General features: G+C 43.5%; 1 protein-coding gene across 3 annotated transcripts in view; it reads left to right on the top strand.

Annotated features, from left to right (window-relative positions):
- Positions 1–19,783, top strand: part of LOC118656328 (acyl-coenzyme A synthetase ACSM1, mitochondrial-like) — a 50,703-nt gene extending 30,920 nt beyond the window's left edge. For all 3 annotated transcript variants that reach the window (XM_036309547.1, XM_036309548.1, XM_036309546.1), the window contains exons 12-14: positions 650–749; positions 1,804–1,923; positions 19,447–19,783. In XM_036309547.1, the coding sequence (XP_036165440.1) occupies positions 650–749; positions 1,804–1,923; positions 19,447–19,542 (316 nt within the window). In that variant the 3' untranslated portion in view covers positions 19,543–19,783. The remainder of the gene's footprint in view (positions 1–649; positions 750–1,803; positions 1,924–19,446) is intronic.
- The last annotated feature ends 819 nt before the right edge of the window (positions 19,784–20,602 follow it).

Raw genomic sequence — 20,602 nt, 5'->3', positions numbered from 1 at the left:
ACTTATTGTGTGAAAGTACACTCCTCTGTGCTTTGCCTAACCCAGTAGATGCCATTAGTTGTGCCTATTTTATAGATGAGAACGAGTCACTGACCAGTGAACTAAGTTGCTGAAAGTTTCCAAGGTAGTGCAGGGAGAAGCCCAGACTTGAACCGACGTAGTGTGGCCCCCAATCTGTTGTCCCTGCCACGTAGGTGATGTAGGGAGAAAAAGTGACACAGTAACAACTTCCCTTGGATGCATCAGGGAAATTAAGTTGCTTTACTTTTTAAATTTCTAAATGAGATGCTGATGTTGTGAGACAGAATTTACCCAAACGTTTAAGACCAAGTCTGAGGCTCCCAAGAGTACAGTAAGAGTCCTGCTGGGAAGCTCCTTGTGCCACACCCACAGCCTCAGGAGGACAGCCTTCCACCCCCACCCGCCCACCAGAGGCAGTGAGGGGAGACCTGGGAGCATCTGAGCCTGGAATGCCCAGGTCTTCACATCCTGGTCCCATTGCGGAGCCTTTTCACAGGCCTCTGCCTCTCGTGAAGGTTGCCCTCTGTGCCCAGGGAAGCTGTGACTCCCAAACATGAGATTGGAGGGCCTGGGTCACTTCAGCCCTGGCATCTGCTCAGACCCAGAGCAGGAACCCTTGGTCCCGCAGGTACCGCATTGGGCCGGCAGAGGTGGAGAGCGCCCTGGCTGAGCATCCGGCGGTGGCTGAGTCAGCTGTGGTGAGCAGCCCGGACCCGATCCGAGGACAGGTGAGGAGCAGGACAGGAGGTCATGGGGTCTGCGTGTGGGCACTGGAAGGCTGGTGCAGGGAAACTTCCAGAGCAGTTGGTGTGTGCAGCGCCCTTACACCATGTGGGCAGCAGGAGGCACTGTGGCGTCATCCGTGACATCCTGACTAGTTACTGGGTGAGCTGGCTCATTTAGCCCTCACGACAACCTATTGAGTTAGAGACTCTTCCTTATTATACCATTTTAATAGACAAAGGGATACGATAAAGAAGTTAAATAAGTTGCCCGGATTGCACTGTGGTGGAGCCAGGATGGAAATCTGAGCACTCTGTTTCCAATGCATTCATTGGATTTATTGAACACCTACTCTGTACAAGGCCTGTGCATTTTAAGGACATAAATAACAATATAAAAGCAATAAGTTCAGCCCAGCCTGTGTGGCTCAGTGGTTGAGTGTCAGCCCAGGAACCAGGTTTGATTCCTGTCCAGACACATGCCCTGGTGCAGGCTAGATCCCCAGTAGGGGGCCTGCAGAAGGCAGCAGGATGATGATTCTCTCTCATCATTGATGTTTCTATCTCCCCCCTCCTTTCCTCTCCGAAATCAATACAAACGTATTTTTTAAAAAAATAATCAACTAGTACTTAAAAAAGAAAAACAATAAGACCAATAAGTTACCAAAATTATTAAATGCCCACAAGGTTCCAGGCACAGAACTGTACATACATTAGTGGTAAAAATGATGATGAAAATAATGATGCTGGGGGTAATAATAAAGTTACACTGGGTGCGTGTTTTATGTGTATCATCTCATGGAATCTGAACATCAGGCCACCATGTCCAGCTCCCTGGGATGAACCTGTACTCTGCACAGGTCACAGAGAAGGAATTTGAGGTTAAGTGATTTTGTAAGGGAAAGAGGAGAAAATGGAAGTATTTGGGTTTGAACCTGGCCTTGTCCTTTTCCAAAGGCTCAGGTGTCAGCTTGCGTTGCCATTCATTGCATAAACACTTTTTAAACCAGGCAACTGGGTGGCACTCACCCTGAGCCCCGGCTCTGGTTCTGCGTTGCAGGTGGTGAAGGCCTTCATTGTCCTGACCCCACAGTTTCTGTCCCATGACCCGGACCAGCTCGCCAAGGAGCTGCAGGAGCACGTGAAGGCAGTGACAGCCCCGTACAAGTACCCGAGGAAGGTGAGTGGGGCCGATGCTCGCGCCCTTCCTTGCTCTGCTGCCCCCAGTCTGGTCGGGCGGCCGGGAGACGCTGAAACCGCACACAGAACGAGCATTTTCTCTGCAGAACAAGCAATTCGGCGTAGGGGTGGATGCAGCCAACTGAGTGGGATGGAACCTCTATTCTGGGTCGGACCCCAAAACGTGCTGCACATTCCCCTGAGGGCAAAAAATATCAGACCAGTGCCCAAAGCTATCCAAGGAGGCTATTTAACATCCTTCAAAATTTGAAAAAGACATCCAAACCAGCCGCTTTCTAACTATTCCTAAGCATGATTCATACTAAGAAATACATTCGATACTATCAGTTAACACTTATGTACACAACAAATGAGTGTTAACAAAATTATATTTATCCTTAGAACATGCAGTCCATTCTTTTTTTAGATACAAAATAATTAGCCCTTTACATGCAATAAATTAATATTTCAAGGAAGATGATTTTAAATATAATAATGTTTTATGCAATAAACAACATTTCAAGAAACATAATTTTAAATATAATATATTACGTGCAAAAAACATTGATATTTCAAGAGAAAAAGATTTTAAATATAATATTACCAAAACTGTGCTAACATAGTATAATATCACAAAAGTTATAGGCAATATTAAAAATCTGCAAATAACAGGATTACTTCTATTATCTTCTAAAATATTTTTTTTCTCTGGCTCTATTTTTCCCCCTTTATTGAATAAGATATTACAAATGTGTCCTTATCCCCCCAATGTCCTCTCATCCCCCCAATCCTGCCCTCACCCTCACCCCCTCTTGTCCACATCCATCACTTATGCCTATATGCATGCATACAAGTCCGTTGGTTGATCTTTCGCCATCAGCCCCACCCTCCCCTGCTTCCCCTCTGAGTTTTGAGCATCTGATCGATGCTTCTCTGTCTCTACATCTGTTTTTGTTCATCAGTTTATGTTGGTCATTATAATCCACAAATGAGTGAGAGCGTGTGATAGTTATCTTTCTCTGACTGGCTTATTTCACTTAGCATAATGCTCTCCAGCTCCATCCACGCTGTTGCAAATGGTAGGAGCTCTTTCCTTTTAACAGCTGCATAGTATTACATTGTGTAGATGTGCCACAGTTTTCTAATCCATTCATCTGCTGATGGGCACTTAGGCTGTTTCCAGATCTTAGCTATGGTGAATTGTGCTGCTATGAACATAGGGATGCATAAATCCTTTCTGATTGGTGTTTCTGGTTTCTTGGGATATATTCCTAGAAATGGGATCACTGGGTCAAATGGAAGTTCCATTTTTTGAGGAAATTCCATACTGTTCTCCACAGTGGCTGCACCAGTTTGCATTCCCACCAGCAGTGAATGAGGGTTCCTTTTTCTCCACATCCTCGCCAGCATTTGTCATTTGTTGATTTGTTGATTGCCATTCTGACAGGTGTGAGATGGTACCTCATTGTCATTTGATTTGCATCTCTCAGATGATTAGTGACTTTGAGCATGTTTTCATGTCTCTCAGCCTTATTATGCCCTCTTTCAAAAAGTGTCTATTTAGGTCCTTTGCCCATTTTTTTGATTGGGTTGTTTATCTTCTTTTTGTTAAGTTGTATGAGTTCCCTATAAATGTTGAAGATTAAACCTTTATCGGAGATATCATTGGCAAATATGTTCTCCCATGCAGTGGGTTTTCTTGTTTTGTTGATGGTTTCTTTTGCTGTGCAGAGGGTTTTATTTTGATGTAGTCCCATTTGTTTATTTTTCCCTTTAGTTTCCATTGCCCTAGGAGCTGTGTCAGTGAAGAAATTCCTTCGGCACATATCTGAATTTTGCTACCTGTGGATTCCTCTAATAATCTTATGGTTTCCCGTCTTACATTTAAGTCCTTTATCCATTTTGAGTTTATTTTTGTGTATGGTGTAGTTGGTGGTCTATTTTCATTTTTTTGCATGTGTCTGTCCAAATTTCCCAGCACCATTTATTGAAAAGACTGTCTTGACTCCATTGTATGTTCTTGCCTCCTTTGTCAAATATTAATTGAGCATATTGGTTTGGGCCGATTTCTGGGCTCTCTCTTCTATTCCATTGATCTATATGTCTGTTCTTGTGCCAGTACCAGGCAGTTTTGAGAACAGTGGCTTTGTAATACAGCTTGATATCTGGTATTGAGATCCCTCCTGCTTTGTTCTTTCTCAGGATCGCAGCAGCTATTCGGGGTTTGTTTTTTTTGTTTGTTTGTTTTTTATTCCAGATGAATTTTTGGAGTGTTCTTTCTAGGTCTGTGAAATATGCCATTGGTATTTTAATGGGGAGTGCATTGAATCTATAGATTGCTTTGGGTAGTATGGACATTTTGATTATGTTGATTCTACCAATCCATGAACACGGTATGTTCTTCTATCTGTTTATTTCTTCCTATATCTCTTTTTTCAATGTCCTGTAGTTTTCTGAGTAAAAGTCTTTTACCTCCTTGTTTAAGTTTATTCCTAGGTATCTTAATTTTTTTGGTGTGATGGTAAATGGGATTTTTTAAAAATTTCTCTTTCTGTAAGTTCACTATTGGTGTATAAAAATGCCATAGATTTCTTGGCATTAATTTTGTATCCTGCTACATTGCCGATTTCATTTATTACATCTAATAATTTTTTGATGGAGTCTTTAGGGTTTTCTAAGTACAGTATCATGTCATCTGTGAATAATGACAATTTTACTTCTTCTTTTCCAATTTGGATGCCTTTTATTTCTTCTTCTTGTCTGATCGCTTTGGCTAGCACTTCCAGTACTATGTTGAACTGCCGGGGTCCAACCCCAGTAGGTCCAGGGGTTCCCAAAGGTGTAGACGGAGTCGGCGAAGAAGGAAGGACACGGAGACAGCGTTCAGTTGATCAGCAGCCTAGCCAGGACCTCTAGCCAGGTCTCCAGCCAAGTTCTGGTCTGGATCTCCAGGGAAGTTCTGGTTCAGGATCTCCAGCCAGGTTCTGTGTCCATGTTCTCTTGCTAGGTTCTCCAGGCAGCTTCTGTAGCCATATTCCCTCGCTAGGTTCTCCAGCCAGGTTCTGTCCAAGTTCTCCAGCCAGGTTCAGTCACCAGGTTCTAGTCAGGTTCTCTTGCCAATTTCTGTAGTCAGGTTCAGTCCAGGATCTTTTGCCATGTTCTCTCGCTAGGTTCTGTCTCTAGGTTCTGAGGCCAGTTTCTGTCCAGGATCTTTTGCCATGTTCTCTCCAGCGAAGTTCTTCTGTCTCTAGAGAACGTTCTGTGTAGGTTCTGTGCCTAGGTTCTCTCTCTCTTGGTTCCGTATTCTAAGTTCCGTCTCTTGCTGTCTTATTACGTCTGTATTTATACCAGTTGATTCAATTCTATCAATCTCTATTACAAAGGTTAGGGCGTTTCTTATCTCCATTCCAGGGAGTAAAGATTATGTAGCTTAAGCATGATTGTTCATAGTTAAAGTGATTAATTACCCACCTGGCACTTAGTTAAGAGGTTTTATTCCCTCCCTAACTTCAGGGGAAAATCCCTACCTGGGGAAACAACCTTTCTCAGAGACCTTGGTTAAAACACATAGTGCCAAGAAGGTGAGCAAACATATTAAGAACAGTATGCCATATATGCCAGGTCCCTTGAAACAGCAAGCATGGACCGGCTCCCGGCATTGAACAGGAGTGGTGAAAGTGGGCATCCCTGTCTTGTTCCTGTTCTTAAGGGAAATGGTTTTTGTTTTGCCCATTGAGTATGATGTTGGCTGTAGGTTTGTCATATAAGGCTTTTATTATGCTGAGGTATGATCCCTCTATTCCCACTTTGCTGAGCGTTTTTATCAGAAAAGGGTGTTGGACTTTGTCAAATGCCTTTTCTGCATCAATCGATATGATTATGCGATTTTTGTCTCTCAACTTGTTTATGTGATGTATCACTTTTATTGATTTGTGGATATTATATCAGCCTTGCATTCCTGGAATAAATCCCACTTGGTCATGGTGTATGATCTTTCTAATGTAATGCTGGATCTGGTTTGTTAGAATTTTGTTGAGGATTTTAGCATCTATGTTCATCAGGGATATTGGCCTGTAATTCTCTTTCTTTGTGGTGTCTTTATCTGGCTTTGGGATTAGGGTAATGCTGGCTTCATAGAAAGAGCTTGGAAGTGTGCCTTCCTCTTGAATTTTTTTGAATATTCTGAGAAGGATTGGCTTTAGCTCTTCTTTGAATGTTCGGTAAAACTCCCCTGTGAAGCCATCTGGTCCAGAGCTTTTGTTTGCTGGAAGCTTTTTGATTACTGTTTCAATTTCATCAGCAGTTATTGGCCTTTTCAAGTTTTTTGATTCTTCCTGATTGAGTTTTGGAAACTTGTATTTTTCTAGGAATGTGTCCATTTCGTCAAGGTTGTCCAGTTTATTGGAGTAGAGTTGTTCATAGTATTTTTTGACAATCTTTTGTATATCAGTAGGGTCAGTTGTTACTTCACCTCTTTCATTTCTGATTTTGTTTATTTGGGTCCTCTCTCTTTGTTTCTTGGTGAGCCTGGCTAGAGGTTCATCAATCTTGTTTATCCTTTCAAAGAACCAGCTCTTGGTTTCATTGATCTTTTGTATTGGTTTTTTTTGGTCTCTATGTTGTTTATTTCTGCTCTGATCTTTATTATTTCCTTCCTTCTGGATACTGTGGGCTTTTCTTGTTGCTCTCTTTCTAACTCTTTGAGTTGTAGGGTCAGATCATTTATTGCCAGTTTTTCTTGTTTGTTGAGATAGGCCTGTAGAGCTATGAACTTCCCTCTCAGCACTGCTTTCATTGTGTCCCATAGATTTTGGATTGTTGTGTTTTCATTGTCATTTGTTTCCAGGATGCTTTTTATTTCTTCTTTGATCTCTCTGGTAACCCAGTCATTGCTTAATAGCATGCTATTTAGCCTCCAAGTGTTGGATTTTTTTCAATGTTTTTATTGTAGTTGATTTCTAATTTTATGCCATTGTGATCCGAGAAGATGCTTGTTATGATTTCTATTCTCTTGAATTTGAAGAGACTTTGCCTGTGTCCTAATATATGGTCTATCTTTGAAAATGTCCCATGTGCACTGGAGAAGAATGTATATTCTGTAGCTTTGGGGTGAAATATTCTGAAGATGTTAATTAAGTCCCTCTGATCTAGTGAGTCATTTAGGATTGCTGTTTCTTTGCTGATTGTTTGTCTAGAGGATTTATCCAGTGGTGTCAGAGGGTTATTAAAGTCCCTACTATGACTGTATTGCTATCGATCTCTCCTTGATATCTTACAGAAGTTTTATGTATTTGGGTGCTCCTGTATTGGGTGCATATATGTTTACCAGAGTTATATCTTCTTGTTGAATTGCTCCCTTTAGTATTATGTAGTGGTCTTCCTTATCTCTTGTTATGGCCTTTACTTTGAGGTCGATTTTGTCAGATAAAAGTATCACAACCCCAGCTTTTTTCTCATTTCCATTTGCCTGAAAAATTTTTTTCCATCCCTTCACTCTCAGTCTGTGTGAATCCTTTGTTCTGAGGTGAGTCTCTTGCAGACAGCAAATACATGGGTTATGTTTTCTTATCCATTCAGCTACCCTGTGTCTTCTGATTGGAGCATTTAATCCATTTACATTTAATGTTATTATTGAAAAGTACTTGTTTGTGGTCATTTTTATTCTTAATGTTTGTGTTTCTTCTTGTCTTTCTGTTTCTTTTTTTTTACAGCAGTCCCTTTAGCATTTTTTGCACTGCTGGTTTGGTGGTAATAAACTCTCTTAGCCCTTTTTTGTCTGTGAAGCTCCTGAGTCCACCTTCAATTTTGAAATATAGCCTTGCTGGGTATAGTATTCTTGGATTCATTCCCTTGCTTTGCATCACTTTGTATATTTCATTCCATTCCCTTCTTGCCTGGTGTGTTTCTGTTGAGAAGTCAGCTGATATTCTAATAGGAGATCCCTTGTAGGTAACTTTCTGTCTCTCTCTGGCAGCCTTTAGGATTCTTACTTTGTCGTTGGTGTTTGCCAATTTAATTATGATGTGTCTTGGTGTTGGTCTTTTGGAGTTCATCTTGTTTGGCACTTTATGTGTTTCTTGGACTTGCGTAGTTTTTTTCTTGCCAGTATCAGGGAAGTTTTCTGTCATTATTTCTTCAAACAGGTTTTCTATTCCTTGCTTCTCCTCCTCTCCTTCTGGTACCCCTATTAAGCAAATGTTGTTTCATTTTGCATTGTCCCAAAGCTCCCTTAGGCTCTCCTCTTGCTTTTTAAGGTTTTTTTCCAGTTGCTCCTGTGTTTGTGTGTTTTTTCCTACCTTGTCTTCTAATTCGCTGATGCGGTCCTCAGCCTCTTCTAGTCTGCTGTTTAAGCCTTCCATTGTGTTCTTTATTGCAGCCATGTCGTTCTTCATTTTCCCTTGGTTCCTTTTCATGTTGGTGACATTCTCATTCAGCTCCTTATAATTCTCATTGAGTTGTGATCCAGCCATTTGGACATCCTTATAGCCATTACTCTGAATTCTTTCTCTGATAAGTTAGTAGCCTCAATTTCATTTAACTTCCTTTCTGGTGATTCCTCTTTTTCTTTCCTTTGTGGATTGTTTTTTGTCTTCCCATGTTTTGCTGTAATGTTTAAATTGTAGCTTCGATTGCTTTGCTACCCAGTTTCTTTAGGGTATGGTGCTACTGGTGTGACCTCTCAGGTCTCCTGGGTTTGGTAGTCTAGTGCAGCTCCCTACTTGGGCTACTTGGGTTCCCTTGATGTAGGCCAGCTAGCTGGAAAGGCGCAACTGAGGTGTCCAGAAGTCAGCAGCCATGGAGGGGGTGTTCCAGTTTTTGCTGTCTTATGCCCTTGGTTGAAATCACACGTGCCCCGCAGGGACTCACAGTGGCACCCAGGAACCGTCTATTGGGGTGGTGGGGCTCAGGAAGCCTGCATTCTAGCAAAGCGTGACTGTGGTGTCCAGAGTTCTACAGTTGTGGGGTGGGTAGACTCAGCTTTTGCTGCTGCCTCCGTGGTTGGATACACGCGATTCCAGCGGCAGCTCACAGGGGCACCTGTGGTGTGTTTGCCAGCAGGGTGTGCTGACACACTCTGAAGGGCCCTGGCACTGAAGCCACTGGATTGCAGTGTCTGTGGGCAGGTATCCCAGAAGAGGGAATTCAGCATTTCTACAGCCCAGCAGTGCACCCCTGTTTGCTTAAATGCAGGACCAGCAGGGCTTGCAGTGGGGCCCCAGGGCTGCCTGTGGAAAGGTGGTCTTGGGAGACCTGCACACTGGAAAAACATGCAACTGTAGTGTCCAGAGTTCTGCAGCTGTGGGGTGGGGAAACTCAGATTTTGCTGATGCACCTGTGGTGGATAGGCTTGCGTTCCGGTGGCGGCACACTGGAGCACCCGCAGTGAGTTTGCTAGCGCAGGCGCACTGAAGCACTCTGAGGGTGAATTCAGAATGTCTACTGCCCAGGGGAGTGCGACCCTATTAGTCCAAGATCGGGCCCAGCAGAGGCTCACCGCGGCTTCCCCAAAGTCCCCCCTGCATAGATGGGCTGAGGGGGAGTGAGGAACTGTGGCGGTGCAGTTCGCCGGGGCTGAGCTCTGATCCACTCTGAGGGGCCCTGGCGCTTAAGTTGCGCAGCTGGGTGTGGGGGCAGTTATTCAGGCAGAGGGGATTCAGATTTCTACTGGGGGGCAGTGCGCCTGTGTCCGTACAAAATCACACCCAGCTGAGGCTCCCAGTGACTCCTAAGAGGAGTCTGTGGAGGGGTGTGCCTCGGAGACCTGCGCGCTGGAGACGAGCGAACACGCCATGTCGGAGGTCTGCCGCTGGGGAGGGGAGGCTGCACTTACTGCTGCGGCGGCGCGGTGCTCCTCAGTGGTGGAGGTCCGAGGGTCCGCGAGTCTGTGGGTGTGTCTGCAGGATTTTGGCTGGAGTGGCTGCCGGGTCGCGGGCAGTGACCGAGGCCTGTCTGGGTGGTGGTGCTGCTGAGTTCCTGGAAGAGGCCGCTCTCCCCTTTAAGATGGTGTGGGCTCCGTGCTGGGTCCCGCAGTCCGGGGAGAGCCACCGCGGTGGTAGTCTCTCGCTGACCCAGAGAGCCCGGTCTGACAGCCTCCCTGCTCCTGTCGGATTTAACTGTCCCTCACTCACTCACACACACACACACCACATACATCCACACACTCTCCATTCATCCCCTCACTCGCTCACTTCCTATCCCTCACCTCCGTCCTGCCAGCCACCATCTTTTTGTCTCTGGCTCTATTTTTGTTCATCAGTTTATGTTGTTCATTATATTCCACAAATGAGATCATGTGATATTTATCTTTCTCCAACTGCCTTATTTTAATTAGCATAATGGTCTCCAGTTCCATCCACGCTGTTGCAAATGGTAAGAGTTTCTTCTTTTTACAGCAGCATAGTATTCCATTGTGTAGATGTGCCACTGTTTTATAATCCACTCATCTGCTGATGGGCACTTAGGCTGTTTCCAGATCTTAGCTATTGTAAATTGTGCTGCTATGAACATAGGGGTGCATGCATCCTTTCTGATTGGTATTTCTGATTTCTTGGGATATATATCCTAGAAGTAGGATTACTGGGTCAAATGGGAGTTCCATTTTTAATTTTTGGAGGAAACTCTATACTATTTTCCATGGTGGCTTCACCCGTCTGCATTCCCACCAGCAGTGCAGGAGTGTTCCTTTTTCTCCATATCCTCCTCAGCACTTGTCGTTTGTTGATTTGTTGATGATAGCTATTCTGACAGGTGTGAGATGGTACCTCATTGTCATTTTGATTTGCATCTGTTGGGTGATTAGTGACTTTGAGCATGTTTTCATATGTCTCTCGGCCTTCTGTATGTCCTTTTGAAATTGTCTATTTAGGTCCTTTGCCCACTTTTTGATTGGATTGTTTATCTTCCTTTTGTTAAGTTGTATGAGTTCCCTGTGAATGTTGGAGATTAAACACTGATCTGAGATAACATTGGCAAAAATGTTTTCCCATGCAGTGGGCTCTCTTGTTTTGTTGATGGTTTCTTTTGCTGTGCAGAAGCTTTTTATTTTGATGTAGTCCCATTTGTTTATTTTCTCCTTAGTTTCCATTGCCCTATGAGCTGTATTGGTAAAGATATTGCTACAACATAGGTCTGATATTTTGCTGCCTATGGATTCTTCTAAGATTTTTATGGTTTCCCATTTTACATTTAACTCCTTTATCCATTTTGAGTTTATTTATGTGTATGCTAGAAGTTGGTGGTCTGGTTTCTTTTTTTTTTTTTTTTTTTTTTTTTTGCATGAATTGTTCCAGTGATTGCAAAACCATTTATTTAAAAAACTATCTTGACTCCATTGTATGCTCTTGCCTCCATTGTCAAATAATAATTGAGCATAATAGCTTGGGTTGATTTCTGGGTTCTCTGTTTGGTCCCATTGGATTATATGTCTGTTCTTGTGCCAGTACCAGGCAGTTTTGAGAACAGTGACTTTGGATATTTGGTATTGTGATCCCTCCAACTTTGTTCTTCTTTCTCAGGATTGTTGAGGCCGTTCAGGGTCTTTTTTTAATTCCATATAAAGTTTTGGAGAATTTGTTCTAGGTCTGTGAAATATTCCATTGGTATCTTACTGGGGATTGCATGGAATCTATAGATTTCTTTGGGTAGTATGGACATTTTAATGATGTTGATTCTATGAATCCATGAAGATGGTATATTCTTCCATTTGTTTATGTCTTCCTCTATCTCTTTTTTCAACATCCTATAGTTTTCTGAGTACAAGTATTCTACCTCGTTAGTTAAGTTTATTTCTAGGCATCTTAATTTTTTTATTACAATGGTAAATGGAATTGTTATTTTAGTTTCTCTTTCTGTGAGTTCATTATCCTATATAATAAAAGGCCAATATGCAAATTGACCGAATGGCAAAATGACCGGTCGCTATGACATCCACTGACCACCAGGGGGCATACGCTCAACACAGGAGCACCACTCAGCCTGAAGCCAGGTTCATGGCTGGCAAGTGCAGCGGCATCTCCTGCCTCCACAGTAGTGCTAAGGATGTCTGACTGCCTGCCGGCTTAGGCCTGCTCTCCATGGTGAGAAATAACCCATCAGTCGGAAATCCCCCAAGGCTTCCTGGACTGTGAGATAGCCCAGGTCAGGCTGAGGGACACCCTTTAGTGCACGAATTTTGTGCACTGGGCCCATTGTTGGTGTATAAAAAAGCCATAGATTTTTAGGTGTTAACTTTGTATCCTGCTACATTGCCGAATTCATTTAAGTGGAGTAGTTTTTTGATGGAGTCTTTAGGGTTTTCTATGTAAAATATCATATCATATGCAAATAATAACAGTTTTACTTCTTCTTTTCCAATTTGGATACCTTTTATTTCTTTTCTTGTCTGATGACTATGGCTAGCACTTCCAGTACTATGTCAAACAGGAGTGGTGAAAGTGGGCATCCCTGTCTTGTTCCGGTTCTTAGGAGAAATGGTTTTAGTTTTTGCCCATTGAGTATGCTGTTTGTTGTTGGTTTGTCATATATGCCTTTATCATGTTGAGATATTCTCCCTCTATTCTCACTTTGCTGAGAGTTTTTATAAAAAAACTAGAAGCCTAGTGCACGAAATTCATGCACTGTGGTGGTGGGGTCCCTCAGCTCAGCCTGCCCCCTCTCACAGCCCAGGAGCCCTCATGTGGAGGCTTATGTGGAGCGGGCCTAAGCCACAGCCTGGCCTCCCTCTGCAGGAGGTGACCGGGATAATCAGGGGAAGGCACCATCCCCAACACCCCGCTGCTGCTGCCACTGATGGCCACCGCAGCTGCCAAGGTGTTTTCATCAAACAGGACTCCAGCCCCTTCACCACGAAAAAATGACAACTTTCTTTAGGCATTTTCAAGATGTGTCTTTCATAGGATATGACCTTTCTTTCTTCCTTTCTTTCTTTCTTTCTTTCTTTCTTTCTTTCTTTCTTTCTTTCTTTCTTTCTTCCTTCCTTCCTTCCTTCCTTCCTTCCTTCCTTCCTTCCTTTCTTTCTTTCTTTCTTTCTTTCTTTCTTTCTTTCTTTCTTCCTTTCTTTCTTTCTTTCTTTCTCCTCACCTGAGGATATGTTTCCACTGATTTTTAGAGAGTGGGAAGAGAGAGGGAAAGACAGAGAGAAACATCAATGTGAGAGAGACACTTTGATTGGTTGCTTCCTGCATGAGCCCTGACCTGGGCCCTGGCCAGGGAGGAGCCTGCAACCTAGGTACATGCCCTTGGTCAGAATTGAACCCGGACTCTGTGGTCCGCAGGCTGAGGCTTTATACACTGAGCCAAACTGGCTAGGGTAGGATATGACATTTCTTAGCCCCTCCAGCAGCGGACCCCTGTTTTTCCTTCAGGAATGAGGTGGAAAAACCCTAGATCACCTTCTTGGATTCTTATTACCCAAGTTACCAAGAACACTGCGAGTGGCGGCATACAGGGAGCTTAGCCAATGAGCTGTCAGAAAGGGTGCTTCCTCTGCAGCTCATGCACAGAGGCCCCCCCAGCAGGCGAGCCACACCGCAGCAGCTCGGAGCACACCCCCACTTGGTGTGTGTCCGCTGGGTTGGGGGCATGCTCCGAGCCGCAGAGGCTTGTAGCAGGTGCCCCGTGTGTTTTGTCTCTGCTCCGGCCCTCCCCTAGCCCCAGCCTCCCCACAGCCACTGGGGCTGGGGGCGGCACACAGTTTCCTCCCGCCCATCTGCGCACGCAGCTCCTCCTGAGCTGGTCGTGATATAGCCTTCTCTTGAGCTGGTCATGACGCCTTAGGCATCCTGGCTAATTTGCATATTACCCCTCTCTCTCTCTATATATATAGATATAGATAGCTAGATAGGCATTGGATTTTTGTCAAATGCTTTTTCTGCATCTATTGATATGATCATGTTATATTTGTCTTTCAATTTGTTTATATGATGTATCACATTTATTGATTTGCCAATATTATACCAGCCTTGCAACCCTGGGATAAATCCCACTTGATCATGGTGTATGATCTTTTTAATTATTGCTGGATGCGATTTGCTAATATTTTGTTGAGGATTTTAGCATCTATGTTTATCAGGAATATTGGCCTGTAATTCGCTTTCTTTTAGCATCTTTATCTGGTTTTAGAATTATTAGGGTAATGTAGGCCTCATAAAAGGAGTTTGAAAGTGTTTCTTCCTCTTGGATTTTCTGAAATAGTTTGAGGAGTATAGGTGTTAGCTGTTCTTTGAATGTTTGGTAAAACCCCCCTGTAAAGCCATCTGGACCTGGGCTTTTGTTGGTGGGAGTATTTTTATTACTGCTTCAATTTCATCAGTTGTTATTGGCCTATAACAGTTTTTTTAATCTTCCTGATTTCGTTTTGGGAGATTGTATTTTTCTAGGAATTTGTCTATTTCATCCACATTGTCCAGCTTTTTGGCATATAGTTGTTCATGGTATTTTCTTACAATTCTTTGTATTTCTGTGGTGTCAGTGGTTACTTCTCCACATTTGTTTCTGATTTTTTTTATTTGGGTCCTCTCTCCTTGTTTCTTGATGAGTCTGGCTAATGGTTTATCAATTTTGTTTATCCTTTTAAAGAACCAGCTCTTGGTTTCATTGGTTTTTTTGTATTTTTTTTAGTATCTATGTTATTTATTTTTGCTCTAATATTTATTGTTTCCTTTCTTCTACTTACTCTGGGCTTTTGTTGTTGTTCTTTTTCTAGTTAAGTTGAATGGTTAAATATTTTATTGTTAATTTTTCTTGTTTTTTGAGGTATGCCTGCAGTGCTATGAACTTCTCTCTCAGGACTGCTTTTGCTGTGTCCCAGAGATTTGGGGTTGTTGTGTGTTCATTTTCATTTGTTTCCAGGAAGGTTTTTTTTTTTTTTAATTTCTTGATGTCATTGATAACCAATTCTTTTTTTAATAACATGCTATTTAGCCTCCATGTGTTTGAATGTTTTGGGGCATTTTTATTGTAGTTGATTTCTAATTTCATTATACTGTGATATGAGAAGATGCTTGATAGGATTTTAATTTTCTTGAACTTGTAGAGACTTGTTTTGTGTCCTATCATGTGGTCTATCTTTGTGAATGATCCATGTGCACTTGAGAAGAATGTATATTCTGCTGCGTTGGGTTGAAATGTTCTATAAATGTCAATTAAATCCATCTGATCCAGTGTGTTCTTTAGAGTCTGTTTCCTTGTTAAGTTTTTGTCTGGAAGATCTATCCGGTGAAGCAGGTGGGTGTTAAAGTACCCTGCTATGACTGTATTGTTGTAGATCTCTATATTAAAGTACTCTGGAAATTATATATATATATAAAATTTCGTGCACCTATGTTGGGTGCATTGATATTTACCAGGGTTCTATCCTCTTGTTGGATTCATCCCTTTAGTATTAAGTAGTGATCTTTGCTGTCTCTTGTGATGGCCTTCGTTTTGAAGTCTATCTTTTCAGATATGAGTATTGCTACTCCAGCTTTTTATTCTTTTCCACTTGCATGGAAAGTTTTTTTCCATTCCTTCACTCTCATTCTGTATGTGCCTTTTGTTTTGAGATGGGTCTCTTGGAGACAGTATAAAGTTGGGTCATGTTTTTGTATCCATTCAGCTACCCTACGCCTTTTAAAAATATATTTTTTGTTGATTTCAGAGAGGAAGGGAGAGGGAGAGAGAGATAGAAACATCAATGATGAGAGAGAATCATTGATCAGTTGCCTCCTGCACGCCCACCACTGGGGATTGAGCCTACAACCCAGGCATATGGCCTGACTGGGAATCAAACCGTGACCTCCTGGTTCATTGGTGGATGCTCAACTACTAAGCCATGCCAGCCAGGCCCCTACACCTTTTGATTGAAGCATTTATTCCATTTACATTTAGGGTTATTACTGATTGGTAATTATTTATTGCCGTTTTAATTCTGTATGGCTAGGTTTCTCTCTCTTTTTCTTCTTCTCATTACAGCAATACCTTTAGTATTTCTTGTAATGCTGGTTTTGGGATGATGTACTCCTTTAGTCTTTTTTTTTAATTTTTATTTTTTTGGTCTGGGAAGCTTTTTATTTGACCATCTATTTTGAATGATAGCCTTGCTGGATATAGTAATCTTGGTCTCAAATCCTTGCTTTCCATTACCTTGAGCACTTCATGCCATTCCCGTTTGTCCTATCAAGTTTCTGATGAGAAATCAGGTGTCAGTCTTGTGGGAACTCCTTTGTAGGTAACAGTTTTCTTTTCTCTTGCTGCCTTTAAGATTCTCTCTTGGTCTTTAATTTTTGACATTTTAATGATGATGTGTCTGGCCGTGGCCTGTTTGGATTCTTTTTGTTTGTGGATCTCTGTGCTTCCTGAACTTGTGTGATTTTTCCTTTACCAGGTTAGGGAAGTTTTCTGCCATTATTTCTTCAAAAACCTTCTCTACTTCCTCAAAAAACTAAAAATGGAACTCCCATTTGACCCTGTGATCCCACTTCTAGGACTATATCCCAAGAAACCAGAAACACCAATCAGAAAAGACATATGCACCCATATGTTCATAGCAGCACAATTCACCATAGCTAAGATCTGGAAACAGCCCAAGTGCCCATCAGTAGATGAATGGATTAGAGAACTGTGGTACATCTACACGATGGAATACTATGCTGCTCTAAAAAAGAAGGAACTCTTACCATTTGCAATGGCATGGATTGAACTGGAGAGCATTATGCTAAATGAAATAAGCCAGTCAATGAAGGAAAAATACCACATGATCTCACTCATTCATGGATAATAAAGACCATTATAAACTTATGAACAAAAATAGATACAGAGGCAGACCTGCCTCAGACTGTCAAACTACAGCGGGAAGGCCAGGGACGTTAGGGGGGCAGAAGGGGAGGTGGGTAAGAGATCAACTGAAGGACTTATATGCATGCATATAAGCATAACGAATGGACATAAGACACTGGGGGGTAGGGGAGGCCAGGGCATTGTCAAGGGTGGAGGGAAAAAGGAGACATAAGTAATACCCTTTATAATACTTTAAGCAATTAAAAAAACCCACTTCTCTATGCCTTTCTCCCTTTATGCCTCTTCTGGCACACCTGTTATTCTAATATTGTTATGTTTCGTGTTCTTCCACAGCTCCCTTAAGTTGTCCTCCTGTTTTTTTAATGGTTTTTCTTTTTGGTTCTGTTATTGAGTGTTTTGTAATTCACTGATTTGATCCTAAGCTTCCCCTAATCTTCTGTGTATTCCTTCCAATGTGTTCTTTATTTGTGTTATGTCATTCTTTATCTCAGACTGTTCTTTTTTTATAGTTACTATATATTTTTCATGCTGTTGAGCTTTTTTTTTTTTTTTACCATAATTACTCTGAACTCTAATTCAGATAAATTTCTCATCTCTGCTTCATTTATCTCTTCTTCTGAAGAATTCTCTAGGTCTTTCATTTGAGGGTTGTTTCTTTGTCTCCTCATTTTGGTTGTCTGTTTGGATTTGTGACTATGTATGAGTTAGACCAGGGGTACTCAAACTTTCTAAACAGGGGTCCAGTTCACTGTCCCTCAGACCGTTGGAGGGCCAGACTATAGTTTAAAAAAAAACTATGAACAAATTCCTATGCACACTGCACATATCTTATTTTGAAGTAAAAAAACAAAATGGAAACAAATATAATATTTGTATTTGCATGTGGCCCACAAGCCATAGTTTGAGGAACCATGAGTTAGACCCTCCACACCTCTCAATCTCTAGTGCAGGACAGTGTTAAAGGCTGTTTCTGACTAATTCGATCAGGCAAAGACTCAAAGCCTCCAAAGGCTGCCTCTACCTACAGACTGATAGGATTCCAACTTGAATTGCCCCCAGGTGATTGTCCTCAGTTGTGGCAAGAGTTTTATCAACAGGGTGGGGCAGTCGCTTTTGCCTGGTGGCTAATTGTTACTTTAAATTTCTTAAGTGGCCTCAGAGCAAGGTGTTTGCCAATAGAGTATAACAGCTGTCTCCCCCCAGGCAAGGCAAATGTCTATGTGGGGAAGATGTTCCCTAGAGGGAATGAACTAGCCCAGGAAACTTGGGGTGTCTGCCTTCTGAGCTCTATTCCCTGAGTCCCTGGTCCTGGGTTCTCTCACAGCTCCAATTCACTTCCCCTTCCCTCTGCCAGAGCACAAGGTGGGTGGCTCCACAGCAAATTTAGTGTGTTGGCTCTTTAAGGGGGTGCCTGAATTTTCAGCTGTTACTCCCTGGCAGACAGCACTCCACTGCTTTTCCCAGCCAGATGTTATGTGGGTGCCCTCCTCAGTTAGGACCTCTCTGCTGGGGAGCCCAGCATGGGGAAGATACCCCAGAGTTCTCAGTGGCACCCCCACAGCTGAGATATCTCTCCGATGCCAACAGTTAACATTTCCTACATTGTCTGAATGTTTATAGTCAGTGCATATTGTAAAGCTGTGTAGTTAACAGTTACTGAATATTTACTTCATGTGCCAGGCCCTGGATTCAATGCTTCATGTGCATTATTATTTCATTTAATCCTCTCCGTAGCCTGAGAGGGTCTAACCATGTATTTTATGGAGTTGAAATTGAGGCTCAGAGAATAGAGTTAATACAGGCAGAGCTGGACCTCAAACCATGTGTCTCCAACAGCAGCAGCGTTCTTGCTTTTAATGTCAGGCTCTGCTGCCTCCTAGAGATAGAACAGGGAATGAGTACAAGTTAGGACCGTTTTTGGCCATGCCCCATCTAAGCATCTCTAAAATCATGAGGCCCCCCTTGTGACATATAATTCTTATTATTCGAAAAGTGAACTCCTATTCATGTGGAGGAAGCCTAAAAGGCCATTAACTTGTCTAAACAAGCTTCCAAAGAACATGGCACCCATGAAAGAGAAAAATAAAAGAACAAAAGGACAGTTGAAGTACTGAAGAAGAAATCACTAGGAAATTGTTAAAAATAATAATAATATGAAGTGATGTGAAAAAATACCAACTGAAGTTTTAAAACATAATGGAGAACTGAAATGCATAGCTATGACACAATATATATTTATATGAGGCCCCTATATGTATATGAGGGCCCTAGAACTGTATATGAGGCCCCTAGAACCATAAGAAATGGAAAAAATTCACTGTTGATAACTCATCCTCCAAATGCTCCCCTTAAAAATCAAATTGACCCTCTGTGAGGCATGTGCCCCATGTTGGAAACCATGTTATTGTAACAAAGAACCCCACAGCCACATGCCCACTCTGAGCAGCCACCACGTAGGGACCTGCCAGGTGCTGTCAGAGATGGACAGAGAGGGTGGCCAGGCTCAGAGGTTCCGACTCTCCTGTGAGAGGTGGCACGCTTCACTCCCCCACATTTCATTGGTCAGAGAGCGTCACAGGGCTGCAGCCAGCTTCAGGGGGTCAGGAGGAGGACCTGACATACTTGGCCCCCACCATTGAGGCCACCACCTGCTGCAGCCTGTTTGGGGGACGTGCAGGGTGAAGGGAGGAGTGGGGACTGGTAGGAAGTGACAGCAGGACTCAGGATGGTTTGCTTTCTCCTCACCCAGGTGGAGTTTGTCCCTGAGCTGCCCAAAACCATCACTGGCAAGATCAAAAGGAGTGAACTTCGGGAAAAGGAGTCTAGTCAGATGCAACGGCAGTAAATTCAGCATCCCTTCTGGGTGTGACCTTGGGCACACCCTGGCTGCCTCATGCCCCCACATGGCGGGGCGAGGGGGGCTGTTGAGGGCTGATGGGGAAGGGCCCAGGACGGCCAGCATTCCCGCATTTCTGTCCTTTTAAGTGAACATCAGTCACTACGCTGCCTCCAAGGCCCTTGTTCCTTTGGATGCCCAGGCGGGCGCTCAGATCGGGGCTGAAGATAATAAAGTGCTGACATCGACATCAGGGTGATCCTGCGTTGTGCCTTCATCATGTTCATGAACCTGTGCTGAATGCGGTCCCTCCTTGCTCCCCCCTCCCCCTGGAGAGAGCACAGGGCCTGATTCTCACTCCTGTTGCCTCCCGCACACGCCCCAGTGTTCCCAGGTGGCCCTGCACGTCCAGTCGGTGTCCAGGACCCAGAGTTCTGGGAGTGATGCTCTGAGCAGCCCAGGCACCTGCCTCAGCTGGGTCCCAGCCTAGGCTCGGGGTGGGCAAGGGAGTGACCAGCTCTCCAGGGACCGGGCTCCACAGGACTCTCCCAGCTTCTCCAGAGGTGCCCCGTCCTTCATTCCTAGGAGGGGCCAGGGGCGTAGGGGTCTTACCCCTCAGCTTTCCCTCATGTGCACCCGCCCATGCATTCCTTCCCAGGGATCCAGGGTCTTCCAGCCCTTCTTCCAGGGCCCAGAGTCCTCCCTAAAAACTCCCCTCCAGACATTTTCAGTTCTTTCTGCCATCAGAGTCTGCCCCACCCCATCCCCCAACCTGGGCATGGGGTTCTATGAACTAACCCTTCATTTCATCCATCCTTCCGATGAGACCCCCAGGGGCACATCACAGGCTGGGAGCAGCAGGGGCAGAAGGGGCTCAGCCTGGGGGTGGGAAGAAGCACATATTGTCTCCTTTTCCCTCACTCCTGGGAGTCACTCTTAGGGAGATCGCCTCTAAAGCCCTTGCCAGGGGGCACAGACACACAAACTCACAGCAAAATGTACAGGTACTGATACCGCTTGGGGGTGATGTACTCCTTTAGCCTTTTTTTTTGTCTGGGAAGCTCTTTAT

Source organism: Myotis myotis, unplaced genomic scaffold (genome assembly GCF_014108235.1).
Source record: "Myotis myotis isolate mMyoMyo1 unplaced genomic scaffold, mMyoMyo1.p scaffold_m19_p_5, whole genome shotgun sequence".
In the NCBI taxonomy this organism is placed as follows: domain Eukaryota; kingdom Metazoa; phylum Chordata; class Mammalia; order Chiroptera; family Vespertilionidae; genus Myotis; species Myotis myotis.
Note: the sequence above shows the minus strand (reverse complement) of the source record. Positions and strands in the feature narration are given on the sequence as shown.